The 25,022-nt window shown below is 43.8% G+C and overlaps 2 protein-coding genes across 2 annotated transcripts; one reads left to right on the top strand and one right to left on the bottom strand.

Moving 5' to 3' along the window:
* The first annotated feature begins 125 nt into the window (after positions 1-125).
* LOC115168088 (wiskott-Aldrich syndrome protein) lies at positions 126-9,463 on the top strand. The gene is made up of 10 exons (XM_029722992.1): positions 126-396; positions 3,086-3,226; positions 3,774-3,860; positions 4,001-4,094; positions 5,508-5,543; positions 5,770-5,977; positions 6,196-6,371; positions 6,501-6,976; positions 7,086-7,194; positions 7,346-9,463. Exons 1-10 carry the CDS (start codon positions 244-246, stop codon positions 7,402-7,404), a joined length of 1,539 nt encoding a protein of 512 aa, XP_029578852.1. The 5' UTR covers positions 126-243; the 3' UTR covers positions 7,405-9,463.
* Positions 7,619-24,342, bottom strand: LOC115168087 (semaphorin-3F). Its single transcript, XM_029722991.1, has 18 exons — positions 23,957-24,342; positions 22,797-22,921; positions 16,961-17,121; positions 16,555-16,617; positions 16,282-16,401; positions 15,986-16,079; positions 15,740-15,859; positions 15,398-15,543; positions 15,062-15,176; positions 14,851-14,920; positions 14,469-14,613; positions 14,105-14,327; positions 13,896-13,984; positions 13,727-13,768; positions 13,480-13,637; positions 13,118-13,185; positions 12,807-12,934; positions 7,619-10,137 (listed from the first exon to the last, which is right to left on the bottom strand). Exons 2-18 carry the CDS (start codon positions 22,906-22,908, stop codon positions 9,637-9,639), a joined length of 2,355 nt encoding a protein of 784 aa, XP_029578851.1. The 5' UTR covers positions 22,909-22,921; positions 23,957-24,342; the 3' UTR covers positions 7,619-9,636.
* Positions 24,343-25,022: the final 680 nt, after the last annotated feature.

Below are 25,022 nucleotides of genomic sequence, written 5' to 3'. Positions count from 1 at the left end.
CTAACTAAAACCTAAAAGAGACTTCTTAGTCAGACCATGAAATAGAAGCATCGCCATTCAACCGTGATCATCATCGTGGGCGAGATAAAAGGGGGGGGACTGTAATTGTCCATTTCCTGCTTTGAGTCTTTGTGTGCATATAACACATTGTAGAAGGCAGAAGAGAAACTGCCTGCGTCATTTCAACTTGGTATTAACTTACAGTCAGTGCCTGTTTGAGGAAGAGGACAGCCAGGCACATCAATGATCAGCTCCTCTTTGGTACTAAGTGGATATTCTGAGGGAACTATGAGTCTGGGACCTATGTCTAAAGGAGTTCAGGGGTACAGTCCCAGCGCTCTGCTGAGCCCACAGGAGAATGAGAGGCTGGGGGACCTCCTGGGGAGGAGGTGTGCTGTAAGTCCTTCCTGGGAATCAAGGAGGGAGGGGATGATTGGTATATTTGGTTGATGTTTGGTATGTAGGAAGCTATCTGGTTGAATGATTGGTACTAGGAAACTGGATGGTTGGTATGTAGGAAGCTATCTGGTTGAATGATTGGTACTAGGAAACTGGATGGTTGGTATGTAGGAAGCTATCTGGTTGAATGATTGGTACTAGGAAACTGGATGGTTGGTGTGTAGGAAGCTAACGGGTTGAATGATTGGTACTAGGAAACTGGATGGTTGGTATGTAGGAAGCTATCTGGTTGAATGATTGGTACTAGGAAACTGGATGGTTGGTGTGTAGGAAGCTATCTGGTTGAATGATTGGTACTAGGAAACTGGATGGTTGGTGTGTAGGAAGCTATCTGGTTGAATGATTGGTACTAGGAAACTGGATGGTTGGTATGTAGGAAGCTATCTGGTTGAATGATTGGTACTAGGAAACTGGATGGTTGGTATGTAGGAAGCTATCTGGTTGAATGATTGGTACTAGGAAACTGGATGGTTGGTGTGTAGGAAGCTATCTGGTTGAATGATTGGTACTAGGAAACTGGATGGTTGGTGTGTAGGAAGCTATCTGGTTGAATGATTGGTACTAGGAAACTGGATGGTTGGTGTGTAGGAAGCTATCTGGTTGAATGATTGGTACTAGGAAACTGGATGGTTGGTATGTAGGAAGCTATCTGGTTGAATGATTGGTACTAGGAAACTGGATGGTTGGTGTGTAGGAAGCTATCTGGTTGAATGATTGGTACTAGGAAACTGGATGGTTGGTGTGTAGGAAGCTATCTGGTTGAATGATTGGTACTAGGAAACTGGATGGTTGGTGTGTAGGAAGCTATCTGGTTGAATGATTGGTACTAGGAAACTGGATGGTTGGTGTGTAGGAAGCTATCTGGTTGAATGATTGGTACTAGGAAACTGGATGGTTGGTATGTAGGAAGCTATCTGGTTGAATGATTGGTACTAGGAAACTGGATGGTTGGTGTGTAGGAAGCTAACGGGTTGAATGATTGGTACTAGGAAACTGGATGGTTGGTATGTAGGAAGCTATCTGGTTGAATGATTGGTACTAGGAAACTGGATGGTTGGTGTGTAGGAAGCTATCTGGTTGAATGATTGGTACTAGGAAACTGGATGGTTGGTGTGTAGGAAGCTATCTGGTTGAATGATTGGTACTAGGAAACTGGATGGTTGGTATGTAGGAAGCTATCTGGTTGAATGATTGGTACTAGGAAACTGGATGGTTGGTGTGTAGGAAGCTATCTGGTTGAATGATTGGTACTAGGAAACTGGATGGTTGGTGTGTAGGAAGCTATCTGGTTGAATGATTGGTACTAGGAAACTGGATGGTTGGTGTGTAGGAAGCTATCTGGTTGAATGATTGGTACTAGGAAACTGGATGGTTGGTGTGTAGGAAGCTATCTGGTTGAATGATTGGTACTAGGAAACTGGATGGTTGGTATGTAGGAAGCTATCTGGTTGAATGATTGGTACTAGGAAACTGGATGGTTGGTATGTAGGAAGCTATCTGGTTGAATGATTGGTACTAGGAAACTGGATGGTTGGTATGTAGGAAGCTATCTGGTTGAATGATTGGTACTAGGAAACTGGATGGTTGGTATGTAGGAAGCTATCTGGTTGAATGATTGGTACTAGGGAACTGGATGGTTGGTGTTTGGATGGTTGGTATGTAGGAAACAATATGACTGGTGTTTGAGTGTTTGGTATGTAGGAGAGTGTTTGGGTGTTTGGTATAGGAAACTATATGGTTGGTGTGCTACTGCAGATTGGTGTGGGGTTATGAGTGTACTTTACATCTTCTTTGTATACAGTAAGATATGATTGGGCAGTCTTCTGGTCGCCAGTGGTTCAGCCTCATCCTTATTGTTTATCTTTTTCAGGGACTGGATGAACCATCCGTACTGTTGCTCTGCTACGTTTTATATAGTGCATTGGCAATGGCATTTAATGTAAAATGGACATTTGGTAACTTTAAAAGTAATCTATTGTTAGAAATTCAAACAATTAAATGACATTTTGCATGTACACCAAGAGTCTCTACGCAATGACTTTAAAACAGACATGAGTGAATTACAGGAAATGCTGGTGTAAACCACTTCCTCTGGTAATAGAATCAGAGGCACCAGTTAAACTCAGTCACATATGAGTATGTGCAGTCTGCTTTTTTTCTCACATTCCAACTTCCTGGTTTCTGAGGTAGGCCCAAGCCTGCAGTGGTAGCTGATAATTTTAACAAAACACAAGATCTAAAAAGTCCTACTACAGAAAATGTGATGACATTAATGGGGCAGGTGTTTGCTCTGGCAACTACCCAATAACTTTCCGAACCACAACAGAGTACCAAGCAGCAGATTGTAAGCGCGTATCACAGGGAACTTGGCTCTGTATAGTCGACTCCTGATAAATGCAATGAGTTACAATTGTCCTAAATGTTTGCTCTTAACCTGAGCACAGCCTGTCCAGAGTAAAATCATCTATAGTCAGTATTTGAATTGCACTTTTCCGATGTGCACTTATCAGGAGCCAACATATAAACTAATTCCATACCGTGTGTGTGTGTGTGTGTGTGTGTGTGTGTGTGTGTGTGTGTGTGTGTGTGTGTGTGTGTGTGTGTGTGTGTGTGTGTGTGTGTGTAGTCCCTGGCAACGGCTGTGGTACAGCTGTATATGGCCCTGCCACATAGTCCCACCTGCTGGAGCCTGCAGCACACTGGGGTGGCCTGCTTCACCAAGGACAACCCTCGTCGCTCCTACTTCATACGCCTCTTCGATGTCAAGGTAACAAGAATATGTAACGTCAGCTATAATGATGGAGAATGTCAATCAATCATATTTCTTTATAAAGCCATTTTTACATTAGCAGTTTAACCCAGTCTAGATAAGGATCCTTTGTTGATCCGCTGTTGAGTTTACCATGAGCTGAGAGCCCGAAGGATCAGTTGTAATATTGTCCACTGTTGAGTTTACCATGAGCTGAGAGCCTGAAGGATCAGCTGTAATATTGTCCACTGTTGAGTTTACCATGAGCTGAGAGCCTGAAGGATCAGCTGTAATATTGTCCACTGTTGAGTTTACCATGAGCTGAGAGCCCGAAGGATCAGTTGTAATATTGTCCACTGTTGAGTTTACCATGAGCTGAGAGCCTGAAGGATCAGTTGTAATATTGTCCACTGTTGAGTTTACCATGAGCTGAGAGCCTGAAGGATCAGTTGTAATATTGTCCACTGTTGAGTTTACCATGAGCTGAGAGCCTGAAGGATCAGTTGTAATATTGTCCACTGTCCGTTTAAGCTACAGTTATGCTAACAGTTGTTTTTCCCCCCAGAAAGGACAGTTGACCTGGGAGCAGGAGCTCTATAACCAAATGGTCTACCACAGCCCCCGACCCTTCTTCCACGTATTTGCTGCAGATGTAAGCAAAACATGAATATGCCCTGGATACTCATGATGATGGCTTGACTGTAAATCCAAAGTTGAGTGATTGTCCATTTGTATTTCTCCTTCTGCAAATGTATGCCAAGATATGTCATAGTTCACTCCAATACAATGCAGGACTGCCAAGTGGGGCTGAACTTTGTGAATGAACAAGAGTCTGAAACATTCCTATGTGCAGTGGAAGACAAGATAAACCAGAGAAACCGTCAAGGTCAGGTCATTTGTTGTAGGATCCAGGACAGAAACATTGTGTTGTGTTATTTGGTAGTCAATGGTTGTTGTTTGTGGTTGTTGTTTGTCATATTTGAACTAATATACACTACTGTTCAAAGTTTGGGGTCACGTAGAAATGTCCTTGTTTTTGAAAGAAAAGCAAATTTTTTGTCCATTAAAATAACATCAAATTGATCAGAAATACAGTGTAGACATTGTTAATGTTGTAAATTACTATTGTAGCTGGGAACGGCAGATTTTTAATGGAATATCTACATAGGCGTACAGAGGCCCATTATCAGCAACCATCATTCTGTGTTCCAATGGCACGCTGTGTTAGCTAATCCAAGTTTTTCATTTTAAAAGGCTCATTGATCATTAGAAAACCTTTTTGCAATTATGTTAGCACAGCTGAAAACTGTCGTTCTGATTAAAGAAGTAATAAAACTGGCCTTCTTTAGACTAGTTGAGTGTTTGGAGCATCAGCATTTGTGGGTTCGATTACAGGCTCAAAATGGCCAGAAACAAAGACTTTCTTCTGAAACTCGTCAGTCTATTCTTGTTCTGAGAAATGAAGGCTATTCCATGCGAGAAATTGCCAAGAAACTGAAGATCTCGTACAACGCTGTGTAATACTCCCTTCACAGAACAGCATAAACTGGCTCTAACCAGAATAGAAAGAGGAGTGGGAGGCCCCGGTGCACAACTGAGCAAGAGGACAAGTACATTAGAGTGTCTAGTTTGAGAAACAGACGCCTCACAAGTCCTCAACTGGCAGCTTCATTAAATAGTACCCGCAAAACACCAGTCTCAACGTCAACAGTGAAGAGGCGACTCCGGGTTGCTGGCCTTCTAGGCAGAGTTCCTCTGTCCAGTATCTGTGTTCTTTTGCCCATCTTAATCTTCTCTTTTTATTGGCCAGTCTGAGATATGTCTTTTTCTTTGCAACTCTGCCTACAAGGCCAGCATCCCAGTGTCGCCTCTTCACTGTTGACGTTGAGACTGGTGTTTTAGCTAACACAACGTGCCATTGGAACACAGGAGTGATGGTTGCTGATAATGAGCCTATGTACGCCTATGTAGATATTCCATAAAAAATCTGCCGTTTCCAGCTACAATAGTCATTTACAACATTAACAATGTCTACACTGTATTTCTGATCAATTGTATGTTATTTTAATGGACAATCTTTTTTCCTTTTCTTTCAAAAACAAGGACATTTCTAAGTGACCCCAAATTCTTGAACAGTAGTGTATCTCTGATCCTGGAAAACAGAACAAATATTGTAAGGTGTGGTTCCATAGTGGTTAGTTGTGGCTTTTCAAAGGAAAAAGTTGTGGTGGAGATGAGAAGACATTACCTAAACTGACATCCTCTCGTTTCCTGTTCCCTTCTTTTCTCCTTCTCACAGTCTCAGAGAAGAAGCAGCGCCCCCTGCCTTCCAATGGTAAGACTGACATACTAATACCACAGACATTTTGATGCGGGTGTCTGAAGTAATCACTAAAGAATCCTTTTCCTTTTCTTAATATGTGTGTTTTACTTACAAACAGAGGTAAAGGCGAGTATCCCCTATCCCATTGTACGTGTTATACCCCAGGCACTAATACTAACTGACCCAATATGTAAACATGCAATGTGTTTCATACATGTACACGTCAATTGTAATCCAGGACCTGGGAGTCCCGCTTCTCCCTCTGTGGCAACCATGGACATCCAGAACCCAGACATCCAGGCTTCACGCTACCTCTCCGTCACACCTGTGCCTGCTCCTGCCTTTGTCAGTAGGGGGAAAAAGGACAAGAAGAAGGACAAGAAGAAGGACAAGAAGAAGGGCAGTAAACTCTCCAAAGCAGACATTGGAGCACCCAGTGGGTTTACGTGAGTGGATACTAAGCACACACATATACGCAGGCGGTAAAATAAAGCCTTCATAAGCTATCACAATACATGTAGTTACATGACACCTATCATCAAATTGTCTGTCCTCAATTTGTTTACTTTACAAACCAGGATAGAATCCAAGCTTGCCACTCGTACCTTTCTAAGGTACTCACTCAGGTGTATGTTCCTCTCCTTCTCTCTCCTCTCCTCCTCAGACACGTGAGTCATGTGGGCTGGGATCCCAATAACCTGGACCCTGACCTGAAGAAGCTGTTGTCCTGTGCTGGGATCAGTGAGGCTGAGCTGAAGGATGAGGAGACCTCCCAACTCATCCAACAAGTCATCGAGAACTCAGGCGGCATGGAAGCAGTCAAAAAGGCCATGCACACTGGTGCGTGTCATTCTGAGTGTCTGTCTCCTGGTCTAGAGTTACCAACTTCCTCACTTTTTAGAACTAACTGTAAATCAATCTCTTTTTGTAATCCAATAAATTGCCATTTTTTCATCCCATGGCATATAGATCCTCCTCACCCTCCGCCTGGTAGACAGGGTTCTCTACCTCCCGTACCAGGCAGCTGTTCCTCCTCTCCTGCCCCCCCTCCTCCACGGGGGGGTCGCACTGGCCCCCTGCCCCCTCCCCCAGGACAGCCAGGGCGAGGCCCACCCCACTCCCATCCCCCTCCCTCCCGTGGAGCCCTGCCACCTCCACCCCCCTCAACCGGCCGAGGCGGACTCCCACCCCCTCCACCCTCTGTGTCCTATACTTCTCCTCCCCCTCCCCCTCCCCCTGGCCACCAGCGCTCCATGCCTGCCCCTCCTCCACCTGCTCCATCCGCCCCCAGCCGAGGAGGCCCAGGGCCTCCTCCACCTCCTCCCCCGCCTCCCCCAGCCCAGAGCTCTGGAGACTTTCCTCCTCCTCCCTGTAAAGGAGGATGTGAAGAAGGTGGAAGAGGAGCTCTGCTGGACCAGATCCGTCTGGGGAGGAAGCTCAAAAACGTGAACTAAACTTTGTTATTCAAATGCAGAAATTGTCTTTGTCAATGAGAGTGAAGTCTATATATTTCAGTTTACATGATCATTGACCTTTGACCTTTGTGTGTCCCAGGTCACAGACAGTCCTGAGTCACCTCCGCCTGCCGAGACAGACTCAGAGGGCATCGTAGGAGCTCTGATGATGGTCATGCAGAAGAGGAGTAAAGTCATCCACTCCTCTGGTAAACACCTTCTCATCCTAATCTATCATTCATTCATTAATGTATTATATCCATCTACAAATGTGTAAAATAAACCAAATGCATTGTGGTTCGTCCTCATGAATCTAAAAATAAATGGCAGAATAACAGACATAACTCTCTTCTGTTTCAGATGAAGGTGAAGACGAAGGAGGTTATGATGATGAAGATGACGATGAGTGGGACGACTGATAAGTGCATTCCATCCTGTATTATTTTCCACTCTGTAACCATGGACTCAACAGTCTGTTTGATCCAGTTAATCTCTTTTGTGTTGGTGTTTTTGTATCAGTTGCTGACTGGAAGGTGACTCACAAAGATTTACATCAGAAGAATGCTACAGATAAGGATTGTGTGAAAGTCCCAAATGTGAGAGAAATCAACAGAACGTAAGACAGAGAAAGGATTGATGGGATCACATATCTTTATATTTGTCGTTCAAACGTTTCCAGTGTAGGACTCATGCTGAGTATGTACAACACATTACAGTATGTTACCGTACAACACATTACAGTATGCTACCGTACAACACATTACAGTATGTTACCGTACAACACATTACAGTATGTTACCGTACTACACATTACAGTATGTTGCCGTACTACACATTACAGTATGTTACCGTACAACACATTACAGTATGTTGCCGTACTACACATTACAGTATGTTGCCGTACTACACATTACAGTATGTTGCCGTACTACACATTACAGTATGTTACCGTACTACACATTACAGTATGTTACCGTACAACACATTACAGTATGTTGCCGTACTACACATTACAGTATGTTGCCGTACTACACATTACAGTATGTTACCGTACAACACATTACAATATGTTGCCGTACTACACATTACAGTATGTTGCCGTACTACACATTACAGTATGTTGCCGTACTACACATTACAGTATGTTACCGTACTACACATTACAGTATGTTACCGTACTACACATTACAGTATGTTGCCGTACTACACATTACAGTATGTTGCCGTACTACACATTACAGTATGTTGCCGTACTACACATTACAGTATGTTGCCGTACTACACATTACAGTATGTTGCCGTACTACACATTACAGTATGTTGCCGTACTACACATTACAGTATGTTACCGTACTACACATTACAGTATGCTACCGTACTACACATTACAGTATGTTGCCGTACTACACATTACAGTATGTTGCCGTACTACACATTACAGTATGTTGCCGTACTACACATTACAGTATGTTGCCGTACTACACATTACAGTATGTTACCGTACTACACATTACAGTATGTTGCCGTACTACACATTACAGTATGTTGCCGTACTACACATTACAGTATGTTACCGTACTACACATTACAGTATGTTGCCGTACTACACATTACAGTATGTTGCCGTACTACACATTACAGTATGTTGCCGTACTACACATTACAGTATGTTACCGTACTACACATTACAGTATGTTGCCGTACTACACATTACAGTATGTTGCCGTACTACACATTACAGTATGTTGCCGTACTACACATTACAGTATGTTGCCGTACTACACATTACAGTATGTTGCCGTACTACACATTACAGTATGTTGCCGTACTACACATTACAGTATGTTGCCGTACTACACATTACAGTATGTTGCCGTACTACACATTACAGTATGTTACCGTACTACACATTACAGTATGTTGCCGTACTACACATTACAGTATGTTGCCGTACTACACATTACAGTATGTTGCTCAATATCATTAGAAAATATGGTGAGGTCTTCTTCACAGTCTTCTTTATACCTGTTCCGATTAAAAGTGACAATTTCATATTGCTGGAATGTAGTATTATAATGTAATACAAAGATTATGCACACACAGGATTTACCGTCTTATTCTTGTACATGTAGATATTATCTGTTTTGTTGAAAGATCGCTCACTTCCCTTACAATCCACCACCGTCCACGCACACAATTCAAAGAATACTGTATAGTTATGAGTCCTCTAACAAACGTAGGTCACAAAGGTGTTAGAGAGAACAACAGAGTCACCACAATTACAATATCACATATGGTATTAGTAGACAAATACATACATACATGTACATCACACCAAAACATTATCGCTCAACATTGAACAGCAAAATGTACACATTTCCAACCGACTAAAGCGTGCAAAGGCAAATGTTTATCAATTGTTTTATATCATAATCATTAAACATTAATAAACCATGGATCTATTATGATCCTAAAATATATACACGTATCGATATATTACATTTCTATACTGAGATACTGGGTTGTGTGAAGGTCGGTATCACATGTCATTCAATGTACAAAGAGAGATGAAACTCATGTTTGGTGTCAAACATGGATCTCTAGTCTACCATAGGAGTGTCCTAGCTGGCTAGTGTTGGAAGTCCAGTCCTCTATCCTCCTTGGGTCTCCTGGTTCTCTGTGTGTCTCCTGCTGATGCGTTTAGGCTCTTGCTCCTGGCTCTCTGTGTGTCTCCTGGAAGTGCGTTTAGGCTCTTGCTCCTGGCTCTCTGTGTGTCTCCTGGAAGTGCGTTTGGGTTGTTGCTGCTTGTGCCTCAGCTGCTCCCAGTAGGACTGACAGTACTGGTGGATCAGCCTGATCTCTGGCTGGGACAGGGTGTCTGTGAAAGGGGGAGTTGGAGGGACCCTCTGCTGCTTGGGGTCATGTTGTCTCCCCCGTCCAGTGGGAGGGCTGTTGGAGGTCATGGGGTCGTTGTCAGGGGAGGTGAGGGCCAGCACGATGTCTCGGTCCAGAATGCGCAGCAACACCCGGGCCACCGTGTGCTTGAAGTTGTTCTCCGTGGCCAGGCAGTGGTATAGCCCGGCATCCGATTGGCTGAGGGACTTCAGAAGGATCCCGTGGGGCGTCTTCAGATACTCTCTGTCCCGGTTGAGCTGAGGGGTGAGAGAGAGAGTTATGGTAGTGAGGGGGAGAGAGTGTTATGGTTGTGAGGGAGAGAGAGAGAGTTATGGTAGTGAGGGGGGGAGAGTGTTATGGTAGTGAGGGGGAGAGAGAGAGTTATGGTAGTGAGGGGGGGAGAGTGTTATGGTAGTGAGGGGGAGAGAGAGTTATGGTAGTGAGGCGGAGAGAGAGTTATGGTAGTGAGGGGGAGAGAGAGAGTTATGGTAGTGAGGGGGAGAGAGAGTGTTATGGTAGTGAGGGAGAGAGAGAGTTATGGTAGTGAGGGGGACAGAGAGAGAGAGTTATGGTAGTGAGGGGGACAGAGAGAGAGAGTTATGGTAGTGAGGGGGACAGAGAGAGAGAGAGTTATGGTAGTGAGGGGGACAGAGAGAGAGAGTTATGGTAGTGAGGGGGACAGAGAGAGAGAGTTATGGTAGTGAGGGGGACAGAGAGAGAGAGTTATGGTAGTGAGGGGGACAGAGAGAGAGAGTTATGGTAGTGAGGAGGACAGAGAGAGAGAGTGTTATGGTAGTGAGGGAGAGAGTTATGGTAGTGAGGGGGACAGAGAGAGAGAGTTATGGTAGTGAGGGGGACAGAGAGAGAGAGTTATGGTAGTGAGGAGGACAGAGAGAGAGAGAGTTATGGTAGTGAGGGGGACAGAGAGAGAGAGTTATGGTAGTGAGGGGGACAGAGAGAGAGAGAGTTATGGTAGTGAGGGGGACAGAGAGAGAAAGTTATGGTAGTGAGGGGGACAGAGAGAGAGAGAGTTATGGTAGTGAGGGGGACAGAGAGAGAGAGAGTTATGGTAGTGAGGGGGACAGAGAGAGAGAGTTATGGTAGTGAGGAGGACAGAGAGAGAGAGAGTTATGGTAGTGAGGGGGACAGAGAGAGAGAGTTATGGTAGTGAGGGGGACAGAGAGAGAGAGAGTTATGGTAGTGAGGAGGACAGAGAGAGAGAGAGTTATGGTAGTGAGGAGGACAGAGAGAGAGAGAGTTATGGTAGTGAGGGGGACAGAGAGAGAGAGTTATGGTAGTGAGGGGGACAGAGAGAGAGAGTTATGGTAGTGAGGGAGAGAGAGAGTTATGGTAGTGAGGGAGAGAGAGAGTTATGGTAGTGAGGGAGAGAGAGAGAGTTATGGTAGTGAGGGAGAGAGAGAGTTATGGTAGTGAGGGGGACAGAGAGAGAGAGTTATGGTAGTGAGGAGGACAGAGAGAGAGAGTTATGGTAGTGAGGGAGAGAGAGAGTTATGGTAGTGAGGGGGACAGAGAGAGAGAGTTATGGTAGTGAGGGGGACAGAGAGAGAGAGAGTTATGGTAGTGAGGGGGACAGAGAGAGAGAGAGTTATGGTAGTGAGGAGGACAGAGAGAGAGAGTTATGGTAGTGAGGGGGACAGAGAGAGAGTTATGGTAGTGAGGGGGACAGAGAGAGAGAGAGTTATGGTAGTGAGGAGGACAGAGAGAGAGAGTTATGGTAGTGAGGAGGACAGAGAGAGAGAGAGTTATGGTAGTGAGGAGGACAGAGAGAGAGAGTTATGGTAGTGAGGGGGACAGAGAGAGAGAGAGTTATGGTAGTGAGGAGGACAGAGAGAGAGAGTTATGGTAGTGAGGGGGACAGAGAGAGAGAGAGTTATGGTAGTGAGGAGGACAGAGAGAGAGTTATGGTAGTGAGGGGGACAGAGAGAGAGAGAGTTATGGTAGTGAGGGGGACAGAGAGAGAGAGAGTTATGGTAGTGAGGGGGACAGAGAGAGAGAGTTATGGTAGTGAGGGGGACAGAGAGAGAGAGAGTTATGGTAGTGAGGGAGAGAGTTATGGTAGTGAGGAGGACAGAGAGAGAGAGAGTTATGGTAGTGAGGAGGACAGAGAGAGAGAGAGTTATGGTAGTGAGGGAGAGAGTTATGGTAGTGAGGGGGACAGAGAGAGTGAGTTATGGTAGTGAGGGAGAGAGTTATGGTAGTGTGGGGGAGAACAAGGTCCACATGTGCCTCATTTGGATTTCAAAAGTGATTGACTATTTCTCTATGGATATTTTTGAACTGAAATAACAGTTGGCTGACCATTAATACCGTTAATATCTACAAGAAAAACTTCACTTCTGCTCCCGAGTGGAGCAGCGGTCTAAGGCACTGCATCCCAGTGCTAGAGGCATTACTACAGACCCTGGTTCAATTCCATGCTGTATCATAACTGGCAGTGATTGGGAGTCCCATAGGGTAGGGCACAAATGGCCCAGCGTCGTCTGGGTTAGGGTTTGGCCAGGGTAGGCCGTCATTTGGGGTGGCAGGATAGCCTAGTGGTTAGAACGTTAGTTCGAATCCCTGAGCTGACAAGGTACAAATCATACAAATTGTCGTTCTGCCCCTGAACATGGCAGTTAACCCACTGTTCCTAGGCCGTCATTGAAAATAAGAATTTGTTCTTAACTGACTTGCCTAGTTAAATAAAGGTAAAATAAATTGTAAATAAGAATGGGTTCTTAAATGACTTGCCTAGTTAAATAAAAAATAAACGTATGTTTATTTAGTCAATCAAACAGAGATAACCCCTGTGCAAACTGCTCCAACAGCTCAAGTGTAACCTATAAATGTGGTATGAATTTGATATTTTAATAATACTGGTCTCTTTTCAAAGAGCAGAAATAGATGCATGCATTTTCCTCTTTACCGCTTTCCTCCTTCCTTCTCTCTGATAGAGCCACTTGACTGTAGCCTGAGGAGAGCGAGGCTGACACTCCAGGAAGGTACTGCTCCCTTCCACACCAAACTGGACTGTCTCTCTCAGACGATTCTCCACTGAAGGAGGGAAGGAGGAAGAGAGAAAGAGAAAGAGGGGAAGAGAGAGAAAGAAAGAGGGAGAGAGAGACAGATAGGAGATTATCTTAAATGCAAGTTATTTGCTAATGTTTTAATTATTACATGATTTGATTGTGTCACTGAATTCTGCTAAAATATTTTTTTTTAAGTGTTTTGTCTAACCTTTGGCATTGAAGCCTCTGCACTGTCGCAGTGGATCCCCATGTTTCACATCCTGTCTTCTGCTCCTCCTGAGTGAGAGAGACAGAGCAGAGTTCATCCAACACATTTCACGAGCACAGAAATAAATTCAGTCATTCACACATTTATTCGGACAGACAGACAGACAGACAGACAGACAGACAGACAGACAGACAGACAGACAGACAGACAGACAGACAGACAGACAGACAGACAGAGTGAAGGACTAATAAAGCTTTATGACACTCCTTCCTTGTCAATATCAGATGAGGGGTTGTGGTGTGTGTTGTGTTGGTGTGTGTTGTGTTGGTGTGTGTTGTGTTGGTGTGTGTTGTGGTCCTGACCTCTTGGTGGCGGGGGTGAAAGCAGAGCAGCTCTCCCCGTCCCAGGCGCAGTAGGGGTCCCGTGCCAGACAGCAGTCGGAACAGGCCCTCCCATATACCCCACAACGATGCAGAGATACCTGGGTAAGCCCTGCCTCCGATGACACGTACAGCTGTTGCTATAGTGACAGAATGAAAACAAGAGCTCAGCATCAACAATATCTCTCTAGTGTTTCCTGTCGATGAAGAAAGAGAGAGTTCAGCTTACCCTTTTAGATGATATCCTCATTGTTTTTACAGCAGCACGTGTCTGTAATTAAATGTATTGTGTCACATAAGGATCAACAAAGCGTAACCATTGAAGGAATGTCCAAGGACAGGGGTTAGAGACTTTTGCTATAATGTTAACAATATTTAGAGAAATCATATAGGCACACCCTGAAAACCTCCACTTCCTCCAGGGTGAGCTCCTCCATGGTGCTTGGGTCCTTGGGTAAAACTATGACCTTTTGGACAGTGCCACGATCTGGAACAAGAGAGGTCTGATGTCACCATGTCAAATTTGGACAAAAGACAAAATGTGAAATTCCAACATGCAATGAAGTCCTTCAGTCAGCCAATTGCCCTGGGACAGAGAGACACTCACCTGTGCCCAGGAAGAGCACCTCGTATCGGGCGTCCACTGCGTCCACCTGGTCCACCACCAGGGCTGTGAAGCGGTAGTCCACCCCGGTCCTCACCACCAGGGGGCGACGGTGGATAGGGTACACAGGGTGGTACATGAGGGGATGGGCTCGCATGAAGTTCACTGCCTCGTCTGAGAAGTCCTTAGAGGTGCGAATGCCCGGGGTGAATGTTCCTCCTGGACACTAGAATTATATATAGTGAGTAACACAGAGACAGAGAGAGAGACAGAGTGTAAGCAATGCGTTTCACTATCGGAAAGAGGCGACAGTTGATGCGATGTATATATATGGATTGTTTTCAGTGAGTAACTGGTCTGAACCTACTGTGCCAGGGCGAGGGTAAGGAATCTTGCCGGTGTAGGCTGTCCACTGGTAGTTATGACCATGTTTGTGGGAGAAGGGTCCATTGAAGACATTGCGGATGTCAGCCATGGAGTACACACAGACTGCTGAGCCCTTGAACACAGAGCTGGGAGAGAAAGAAGGTAAAAAAAGAGATGCAGTCAGCATCAACCAGTGATGTGGAGGAGGGAGGAGAGAGAGGGAGGAGAGAGAGGGAGGAGAGAGAGGGAGGAAGAGAGAGGTAAACCAACAGCTACTAGATGAGGAGAAAAGCAGGAGCGAGAACAGGGCCTTTAGAGACAAGGGAAATTGGAGAGAGGCTAAGTATAACAGGTGATGTAAGACAGATACAATGATGACCTACCCAGCAGTTATGAAGAGGGCATAGACCACAGGGTTGCGTTCATCTTGCGTGGTCTGGATGAAAACATCCCCTGAAAGGATGACGAAAGAGACAGAAATGATTTTCCTGTAGAATAGATGAAAGATTCACTTCCGTAGACAACTAATGATCCCTAAATCTTTATCTAAATCTTTATCTAAATCACTAAATCTTTCACTGAGGTCTGTCTCACTCAATTCGTCAAACAAGGTCTCCACCCCATCGTCTCCGATCACAGAGCACACCAGGCGGGCTTTCAGGAAGGTGGTCCATCTGTTCACCAGGGACTTCTGACCCCCCTCATCATTCTGGGAAGAGGGAATGTAAAGGACGGAAGGGGTAAGGGAAGGCTGTTTCCGTGGAAGACACTTGTTTTTTTACCCTTAACAATTCCCCCATTCACAATGTTGTCCATAATGTTGCAGTCAGACTATAATTCTGTAAGTAATTAAAGTAATAGAGTTAATAAGAATACAGAACACGAGGTTTCACAGGGCCACCCTGCTAGGTCCGAGCAAGGCCTTCTCACCAGACACACTCGTCCCACTCTGGCCAGCACACTAGGGCTGGCCCCTCCCCCTGCATCCAGACTCTTCTCCCGGAAGAAGAAGTAGAGTTTATCATCATTCCTCTCGGCGCTGTCGGGGATCTGCTGGATCTGAATGAATACGGGTTCTGAGACGGACGGAGAGAAAGAGGAACGGAGTGATGAAAGAAAGAGAAACCTGCAGCATTAGCAGCAGTTTGCCATGTTTTCTTGGATCCAGATGTCGCTGGTTCGTATCTGGCTTGAAGGACCACGATAATAAATTGCAACATTTTGGGAATCCACCCTCACAAGAGGCAGTCATTTTCAGGCGTAGTAACTCACCATTGAGCCACTTGGAGTCATACTGCTCTGTCCTGACTGTTGTTCTGCCCCCCATGGTCCTAAAGAGGGCTGCGTCTGTCCCCATGAAGTCTACATGGACCCCCGCATACAGATTCCCATCTGCAGATGAGAAGAGAGGAGGAAGAGAAAGAGATGGAGAGGTTAGGAAACAGTGAAAGTGGGAGGGGAGACTGTCCCAATTTTGGGCAGTCTACTAAGTGTATGCACAAGTGAGGTGAAGCTTACCGATAAGAGCAGCGATGTTCTCCTGGGAAGGGTCGTAGGAACATTTGCCCTTCCCTGATTCCGTAAATCCAGGAACTAGCCTGAACACATAGTCCTGGAAAGAGAGAGACCAGAAAGGCCATATAAGGATCAAATGTATTGAAATGGCAAAATGTATAGTGAAAAATAGCTCAAATCTGAGCCCTAGTTTTGAGTACCACCATTTTGAGAAATCCGAGCTGCTGGTCGTGAAGATGCACAGATATGCTGCAGTTAATTGTCTTTTTAAATGATTTTGGGCATATTGAACCTCTCACCTCTGCCTTCCAGCCTCTGTTGATGAAGGTGCAGATGGGTTGGTAGGCTCCAGTCCCACAGGTGTACAGATGGGTGCGGTTCCATGGCTCTATCATACGCACAAAGTTTGCACACTCACCCTGGTGTGTGTACACAGACATGGGAATGCTATCAATTGTTGGTGTATGAAAATTTCAAAACTGTGAAATAAGACCCATGAAAGTGGGACATCATTAGTTAATACTGTAAGGTAGCGGGGCCAGGGTTCTTTTACAAAGACAAGGCATTCTCACCTGTCCTCCTTTTCCTGTCATCCGACATTCCCCTCTTCTCTTGTCAGAGGTTGGCCAATGGATCTGTCAGGGACAAATGATACCGGACATTACAGGATCATTTTACTTGAAGTCTTTTACTACGGGGCAGCAGGTAGCCTAGTGTTTAGAGCGTTGGTCAAGTAACCGAAAAGTTTCTGGATCGAATCCCCGAGCTGACCAGGTAAAAATCTGTCATTCTGCCCCTGACCAAGGCAGTTCCCCGGTAGACCGTCATTGTAAATAAGAATTTGTTCTTAACTGACTTGCCTGGTTAAATAAAAAAAATACTACCACATTAAACTGTGATAAAGCTATGCATACACAGGAACGATTCCTCCAGTCTCATTGGCCTTTTTGAGGGAGTTGTGGTTATGTGTGTTCTTACTATGAGGGGCTCCTTGTTGACGTTGTGCATGTCCAGGGCCACCAGGTACTCCCGGCTGCCCAGGTAGAGACGGCCCTGGTCCTGGTCCATCAGCAGGATGCGGTAGTCACTGGTGTTAAAGGAGAAGGAGAAGGGACGGACTGCTCTGGTGTCCAACAACTCTGCGGAGGAGAGAGACGCATAGATGCACAAATATGTATAGACACACACAGGGACACAACGTTAGTGTAAATCATATGCAAAATAAGTTCTGTAGCAGATGAGAATGATAAAATCTTAATATCCAGCAGGGGGAGCCACAAACTATTTCTGTTTATTGCCTTGAATCTTTCCCATGCAGTTTCCCTGATAACGACTACAAGTTGCCTTGAATCTTTCCCATGCAGTTTCCCTGATAACGACTACAAGTGCTTTATTTCTCACTATCAGCAGCATGTACAGAACATAGACTACTAACACCAAGAGAAAATGTGCGACTGACTAAATATGTAACTTCTCAGGACGTATTCCAGAGGCTTTTAAGATTTCAATATTTCATGTGTTCCAAGCTTCTGATTGAGTTTGTGGCATTGACTGAATGTACTGTGCAACTTTATGGATGCTAATGCAGGTCTCTGAGGACACACGGTATGAGGAACTCTAAGTAAAGCCTTTAAACCAGGTCTGTTCTGTGACCCAATCTCTGATGGCGCATTTCCCCAGCATGTTCCGTCTCTCGCTTCCACCCGAGTGTTTTACACAAAAGTCTCCGAATTTTCTCTTTCCTTCTATGCGGAACGGCACCCGTGTCGCACTGGGCCATGGCTCTGGTGGACCTGCTCTGACTTGGAGCCAAGGCAGCTTGCATTTACATAACAATGACCAACTGAACGTTAAAACCTTCTCACAAAGCAACAGTCTTGAACGATGCAGAGGTTGTTGATTCTGCTCGCCACAAATCTTTAGTGTCACACTCCTGAGGGAAACACAATAACACTAGAGCTTACATGAACATAAAACACTGGTGTGTGAGTAAGTCTTAATGGAAAAGCACCATAAATGGGTTTTACATCCATTCATTCATTCATTCATTCAGAGACAAGAGACGTCACATCTCCCCGTATCAGGTCATCATAATTACTATATTTACTGAAGCTGCCCTCTTGGCCAGGTCTCCATTGTAAAATAAAGTATCTTGACCTTAATGGTTAAATTAAGGTTCAATAAAACTGACCTAGAGTGGCAAGAAACAGTATGTGAACCCTTTAGAATTACCTGGATTTCTGCATAAAATTGGTCATCAAATTTGTCACCACAATAGACAAACATAGTGTGCTTAAACTAATAACACACAAATTATTGTATTTTTCTTGTCAATATTGAATACATCATTTAAACATTCACAGTGTAGGTTGGAAAAAGTATGTGAACCCCTAGGCTAATGACTTCTCCAAAAGCTAATTGGAGTCAGGAGTCAGCTGACCCAGAGTCCAATCAATGAGACGAGATTGGAGATGTTGGTTAGTGCTGCCTTGCCCTATAAAAAACACTCACAAAATTTGAGTTTGCTATTCACAAGACGCATTACCTTATTTGAACCATGCCTCAAACAAAAGAGATCTCAGAAGACCTAAGATTAAGAATTGTTGACTTGCATAAAGCTGGAAACGGTTACAAAAGTGTCTCTAAAAGCCTTGATGTTCATCAGTCAACGGTCACCTTTATTTAACCAGTTGAGAACAAGATCTCATTTACAACTGTGACCTGGCCAAGATAAAGCAAAGCAGTGCGACACAAACAACACAGAGTTACACTTGGAATAAACAAACATACAGTCAATAACACAATAGAAAAATCTATATACAGTGTGTGCAAATGTAGTAAGATTAGGGAGGTAAGGCAATAAATAGGCCACAGTGGTGAAATAATTCCAATTTAGCATCAACACTGGAGTGATAGATGTGCAGATGATGATGTGCAAGTAGAGATACCGGGGTGTAAAAGAGCAAAAAGAAATAACAATATGGGGATGAGCCAGTTGGGTGGACTATTTACAGATGGGCTGTGTACAGGTGCAGTGATCGGTAAGCTGCTCTGACAGCTAATGCGTAAAGTTAGTGAGAGAGATAAGTCGTGAAGCTGTCTATAAATGGAGAAAGTTCAGCACTGAATGCTCAATGAGTTTAAGAAGAATCCTAGAGAGTCAGCTAAAGACTTACAGAAATCAGTGGAACATGCTAACATCTCTGTTGACGAGTCTACGATATGCAAAACACTAAACAGAATGGTGTTCATGGGAGGACACCACGGAAGAAGCCACTGCTGTCCCAAAAAAACATTGCTGCATGTCTGAAGTTTGCAAAAGAGCACCTGGATGTTCCACAGCGCTACTGGCAAAATATTCTGTGGACAGATGAAACTGCAGTTGAGTTGTTTGGAAGGAACACACAACACTGTGTGGAGAAAAAAGGTACAGCACACCAACATCAACCTCATCCCAACTGTGAAGCATTGTGGGGGGAGCATCATGGTTTGGTGCTGCTTGGCTGCCTCAGGGCCTAGACAGCTTGCTATCATTGACGTAAAAATGAATTCCCAAGTTTATCAAGACATTTTGCAGGAGAATGTTAGGCTATCTGTCCGCCAATTGAAGCTCAACAGACGTTGGTTGATGCAACAAGACAACAACCCAAAAGACAGAAGTAAATCAACAACAATGGCTTCAACAGAAAGAGTCCTGACCTCAACCCGATTGAGATGCTGTGGCATGACCTCAAGAGAGCAGTTCACACCAGACATCCCAAGAATATTGCTGAACTGAAACAGTTTTGTAAAGAGGAATGGTCCAAAATTCTTCCTGACCGTTGTGCAGGTCTGATCCACAACTACAGAAAACATTTGGTTGAGGTTATTGCTGCCGAAGGAAGGTCAACCAGTTATTAAATCCAAGGGTTCACATACTTTTCCCACCCTGCACTGTGAATCTTTACACGATGTGTTCAATAAAGACATGAAAACATAATTGTTTGTGTGTTATTAGTTGAAGCTCACTGTGTTTGTCTATTGTTGTGACCTAGATGAATATCAGATCAAATTTTATGACCAATTTATGCAGAAATCCAGGTATTTCCAAAGGGTTCACATACTTTTTCTTGCCACTGTGTGTACAATAGCTTTTAATCGTGTATGTGCTATGATGTATTTACTAAGTATCGTAGAAACACGTGCAATCTATACAAAATCCCTGTTTGTCCATGTGGGGACATGATGAATGTCCCATGGCATTTGACAAAGGTTTGTGAACAAACATCAGCATTGGCACGTACTGTTTTAGCCTGGCCAGAGTAAGGACATCTGTGTTTACATCAAAGTGCTCTGCCGTCTTCCTTTGAGGTGACTGTTTGTCTGAATACTGTTAACAGGATGCAGTCAATGTGCCGCTAAAATAAGCTGCGGCGCAATCGGATCTGCTCCTGGCTGACACGGGATGGTTCTTAAAAGGTGGGGCAAGGTCCGGTTCTGTTCCTGCAAGGTAAACACAGGATAACAAGCCTTTCTGGCAAACGTTCATCTGCTCCGTCCACTGGGGCAAAGAGGACAGCACAGGCTAAAACTAGCAACATGCCAACACACACCCCCGAGTCCCGACACAGTGCCTGGCCGCGCCCATCCTCATTGCCATAACAATGTGTTGGCACTATCTGATAAAAAAACACTTCATGTATCTTCATACCTCATTTGATTCAGGTAAACCAGGCGCAGAAATGAAAGACCTGAGACAAATGTCCCGATCTGACCCTTTTAAAGTGTAAAATAAGTCCAAGTGAGGCTTTAAACCATTGTCTCCATAATGCAGAAGACAACCTAAAATGCATATTTCTCTGGCTCTATTTCTACCTGCCATTCTAGGTCACACATGTCAAACTCGGATCCAAGTGTTTGCGGGGTTTCCCTCTTCCCTTGTACTTAATTGATAAATGAAGGGCACTGATTAGTGTGGAACTTCCATCACCTGGTTGTCTAGGTCTTAATTAAAAAGAAAAAACCAAATCTAGCAGACACTAGGACCTCCATGGAATGAGTTTGACACCCCTGTCCTAGGTCACTGGAAACTTTTTTTTGTCCCTTCCTCAGACACAGTTCCCATCAACCAGGAAACACGAAGGGCCTTGATCATAGATCATATAATTTACAATCTTGATCCGGCATCTTTTCAGTGGTCCTCCTCTCCTCCTGCCCCACTCACCCAGTCCCAATCTCTATATCATGTCCATGGGAGGGAGTCACATGCACCCCTCCCCCGCCCCTCCCCAAAAACCCTCCTCCACAGGCGCCTTATGGAACAAAGAGAGTCCCTGTCGCAAACAATGAACAATCAATCTTTGGAATGTCAGAAAACACAGAGCAGGGGAGCAAATCCCAATTTTCCACCTATTCTTGGAAATGAAGTGGAGATGATTGGGTTTTAGGGGTGAGTGGGTGGATTTGACTAACAAACGATATCAGTGAGATCTTTACACGGATTTGACTGACAAAATATATTTGTGAGATTTTTACACGTTGGTTGCATTCATTGTGAAATCAACACCACTCTGTGAATGATGGAAGAGGGTGAGAGACAGTTACAGCAAGCAAACAATAAATGTAATATCATCCACAGCAGTCCGATACAATCCAATATGCCAGCAATCAAATATAATACCATTTGGTTAGTTCACCACCAGTTCAGGCTTACCTTTACTATTAGCAACCATTATGCAAACACTGGTGTGTGGGCTTAACTTCTGTGACAAATTCTATCACATTGCAACCAACTAAGCTTATATGTACTTGAACTACCGTAACATTTCAATGAATACCCCGGGAGTTTATTTGCTTAAATCCCTGAACACAACAGGAGCTTATTAGAGACAGGCTTCTATTTGAGCCAGGCTTCTATTTCATTAATGCACACAGCTTTTGCAACAAAACAAAAAAATCCAGCATTTTAATCAATGTCTTAATTTCCTGCACTAATGTGTTATCATTTACACACCATGTCAAGTTTATTTTGTCTTAGTATCACTCTATTTCAAATATATATTTTTTTCTTTACAGAATAAGTATTCTCCTCTTTGACTGTGCATTTTCGTCAGTTATTACTTTCGTCACTGATCGGCAGACTATTTCTGTGGGTCTGTACTCCCGAAGTTGTTGACTGTTTTTGTGGTTGCCAGTTTGCCAGCAGTTCTCAGCTGTTAGCAGCCAAAGGCTAGCAGTTTCTTACTAGAGATGACTTAAGTATTTAATGTAACAAATCTAACACTAAACCCTGTAAACAATTCATGGAAATGTATGGTAACAATTCCTTTAGACCCAGAAGTTATTTGAATAAGCAGATCGAATACTCGATTTTGGAGAATCTTTCTCATCTCTGTAGTTAAATGTTGTCATTGGATCATTAACATAAATCAAATACAAATGTTGTACTATGTTAATGAGGGCTTAGGGTGTGGGCTCAACTGTTATGAAGGGCACTAGAGACCACCACTTCCACCCCCCACTCAATGGCAACATCCACCTTTTGTTTTCTCTCATGAACTTTTTGCCAGTAGGCAGGATATAAGCTTTTTACATATGTATAAAAGAGGAAACATATGTGTGTTTGTGTGCTTGCGCGTGTGTATGTACATGTGTGCGTGCCGGCACGTGATTGTGTGCATGTAAACCACAAGACTTTCTGAGATCGCTGAAAGGTTCACTAAGAACAAAAGCCAAAATAGAAAATATCTGAACCAAGCTACCCTGGAAGCCATGCCAGCTGACATATGAGCAGTGTCCGTGTCTGAGTGACTTATGTTCGGGTCAAGTGACTCACCTTTGAAAGACAGGCGTATCCTTGGAGCAGACTGTTGGAGGCCTGAGGTACTGCAAACACAGAGACCCAACAGGAGGAGTAGGGCTCGAGTCGCTGTCTTGGCACTATCCATAGTAGAAACAGGTCTGAAAGATAATAATTCATTGTCACGTTTGTGTGAGAGAGGGAGACAGAGAGAAAGAGACCACTGTGTTATGTGAGTGTCTGAGTGAGGGCATGGGAGACCAAATTCATAGACCTGTTTGTGCTAGACAGTCGTACTGAGACACACAGTAACACTGAATTTCCTGCCTCATGCATGATTGAAAATACATTGCTTGGAAAATAATGTTAAAACCATTTCTGACAGTTTAGGGGTGTTGTCAGGTAACTGTTTTACTTTTATATAAGCATTCATTATGTAGTATCTGCACTTTGCTGGATAGGATTGTTTATAAATTATGAATACTAAAAGCTGAGTCCATAACGTCCATTAAATTCTCTCCCCAAAGGAGTACTTATCAGATGCGCCCTGGAATGCTCTTATTTTTCTAACCAAATATACAAGTAGGCCACAGAGTGCATCTGCTTCAATACCTTACAAAAGGGAGGAAATTAAATAGCAAGTTATTTAAAGCACTTCATAGAACTTCATAAATAGACTGTAAATACATTCATAAAAATCTGTTCCCTTGAGTGAGGAAATGTGTGCCCAGCAATAAATATCAGGTTGTGGTTTATAAAGCACTTATTCTACAATTATAAACCTAACATTACCTAACCTTTGTTATGGCCCATTTTTTTCTCTGCCTACAAGTTTGACTTGTATACATTTGTGTCCTGTAACATTATAAAAACAATTATTTCTCATTTGAAACTGTTTATATTCTAAATGTTGTCATCTTGTAATTGTTTGAGGGGGGGAATCATGAAGTGTCGACTGCATATTATGCAGGACTTCATTTCCTGACCATGATGTCGATCAATGGCTCCTGATAACATCGCAGTTACCTGTGAACTCACACATCAAAAGAAAGAGCGAATAGACGTTCTCTCCAGATGTAGGCTACCCCTTCGTTCTTGGTAATTACATCGGTCCCTCAACACACTAACTAAAACAAACAAAGAAATACTTGTGATTTTGAAAAAGTGTCTAGAGAGAACTTGCCAAAGGAGCCTACCTTTTTCCTTTTCTCGTGCAGGAGACCCGAAACTCACATAATAAGATGTTATCGCTACATTCCTTGGGCGTCTCGCTCAACAATTTAAGATACTGAAGTCCCACACGAAAACAACGAAAATCCGTTTGAAAAGGTCTTAAATGCTTAAACGTTCACTCAAGTATAACCCTAGAGCCACAGAGTTTCTTAGTCTCTCTCGAATTATTTCCAAACCACATAAAACATATCCCATAGATTTCAGATCAAGAATGATAATTTCAACAGTTTTTGTCGTATTCCCATTGCCCCCATCCATCTGAAAATAAGAGACTAATATAGGTCCGTATATCGCCTCCTCATGAGGGTCCTATGCTGTGAAGGTCTGTGACTGCAGGTGTTTAGAGGGCTGGCCCCCTCTCCTCCTCCCCCGTCGTCCTGCTCCCTCCCTCCTTCTCCTGTCATCATTACAGTACTAGCGAAAAGCTCAGGATGTCCCACCTTTAACCCACTTGATCCTGGTAAGGGGAAACGTCTGATTTCGGCTAATGTAGATTGGGCTAAAGTAAACAGGGAATTGAAATTAACTTGAATTCTACATTATGAAAATATATTAAATTCTAAAATGTTATTATATCACATTAAATTGATTTAGAAATGAAAAGACAATTTCAAGCTATTTGAAATTGTCACGTCCTGACCAGTATAAGGGGTTATTTGTCATTGTAGTTTGGTCAGGGTGTGGCAGGGGAGTGTTTGTTTTGTGTTGTCAGGGTTTTGTTCTATGTTTGGATTTCTATGTTTTTTCTATGTTGTATATTTCTTTGTGTTGGCCTGGTAAGGCTCTCAATCAAGAACAGCTGTACAACGTTGTTGCTGATTGGGAGTCATACTTAGGTAGCCCTTTTTCACCTGTCGTTTGTGTGAAGTTGTTTTTGCATAGCTGTGTGTAGCCTGCAATACTGTGTATTCGTTCGTGTTCTTTTCTTGTTTTGTTAAGTGTTCAATAAAAGTTAAGATGAGCACTCAACCCGCTGCGCCTTGGTCTACTCCGTACGACACCCGTTACAGAACTTCCCACCACCAATGG

Source organism: Salmo trutta, chromosome 30 (assembly GCF_901001165.1).
Source record: "Salmo trutta chromosome 30, fSalTru1.1, whole genome shotgun sequence".
Classification (NCBI taxonomy): Eukaryota; Metazoa; Chordata; class Actinopteri; order Salmoniformes; family Salmonidae; genus Salmo; species Salmo trutta.
Note: the sequence above shows the minus strand (reverse complement) of the source record. Positions and strands in the feature narration are given on the sequence as shown.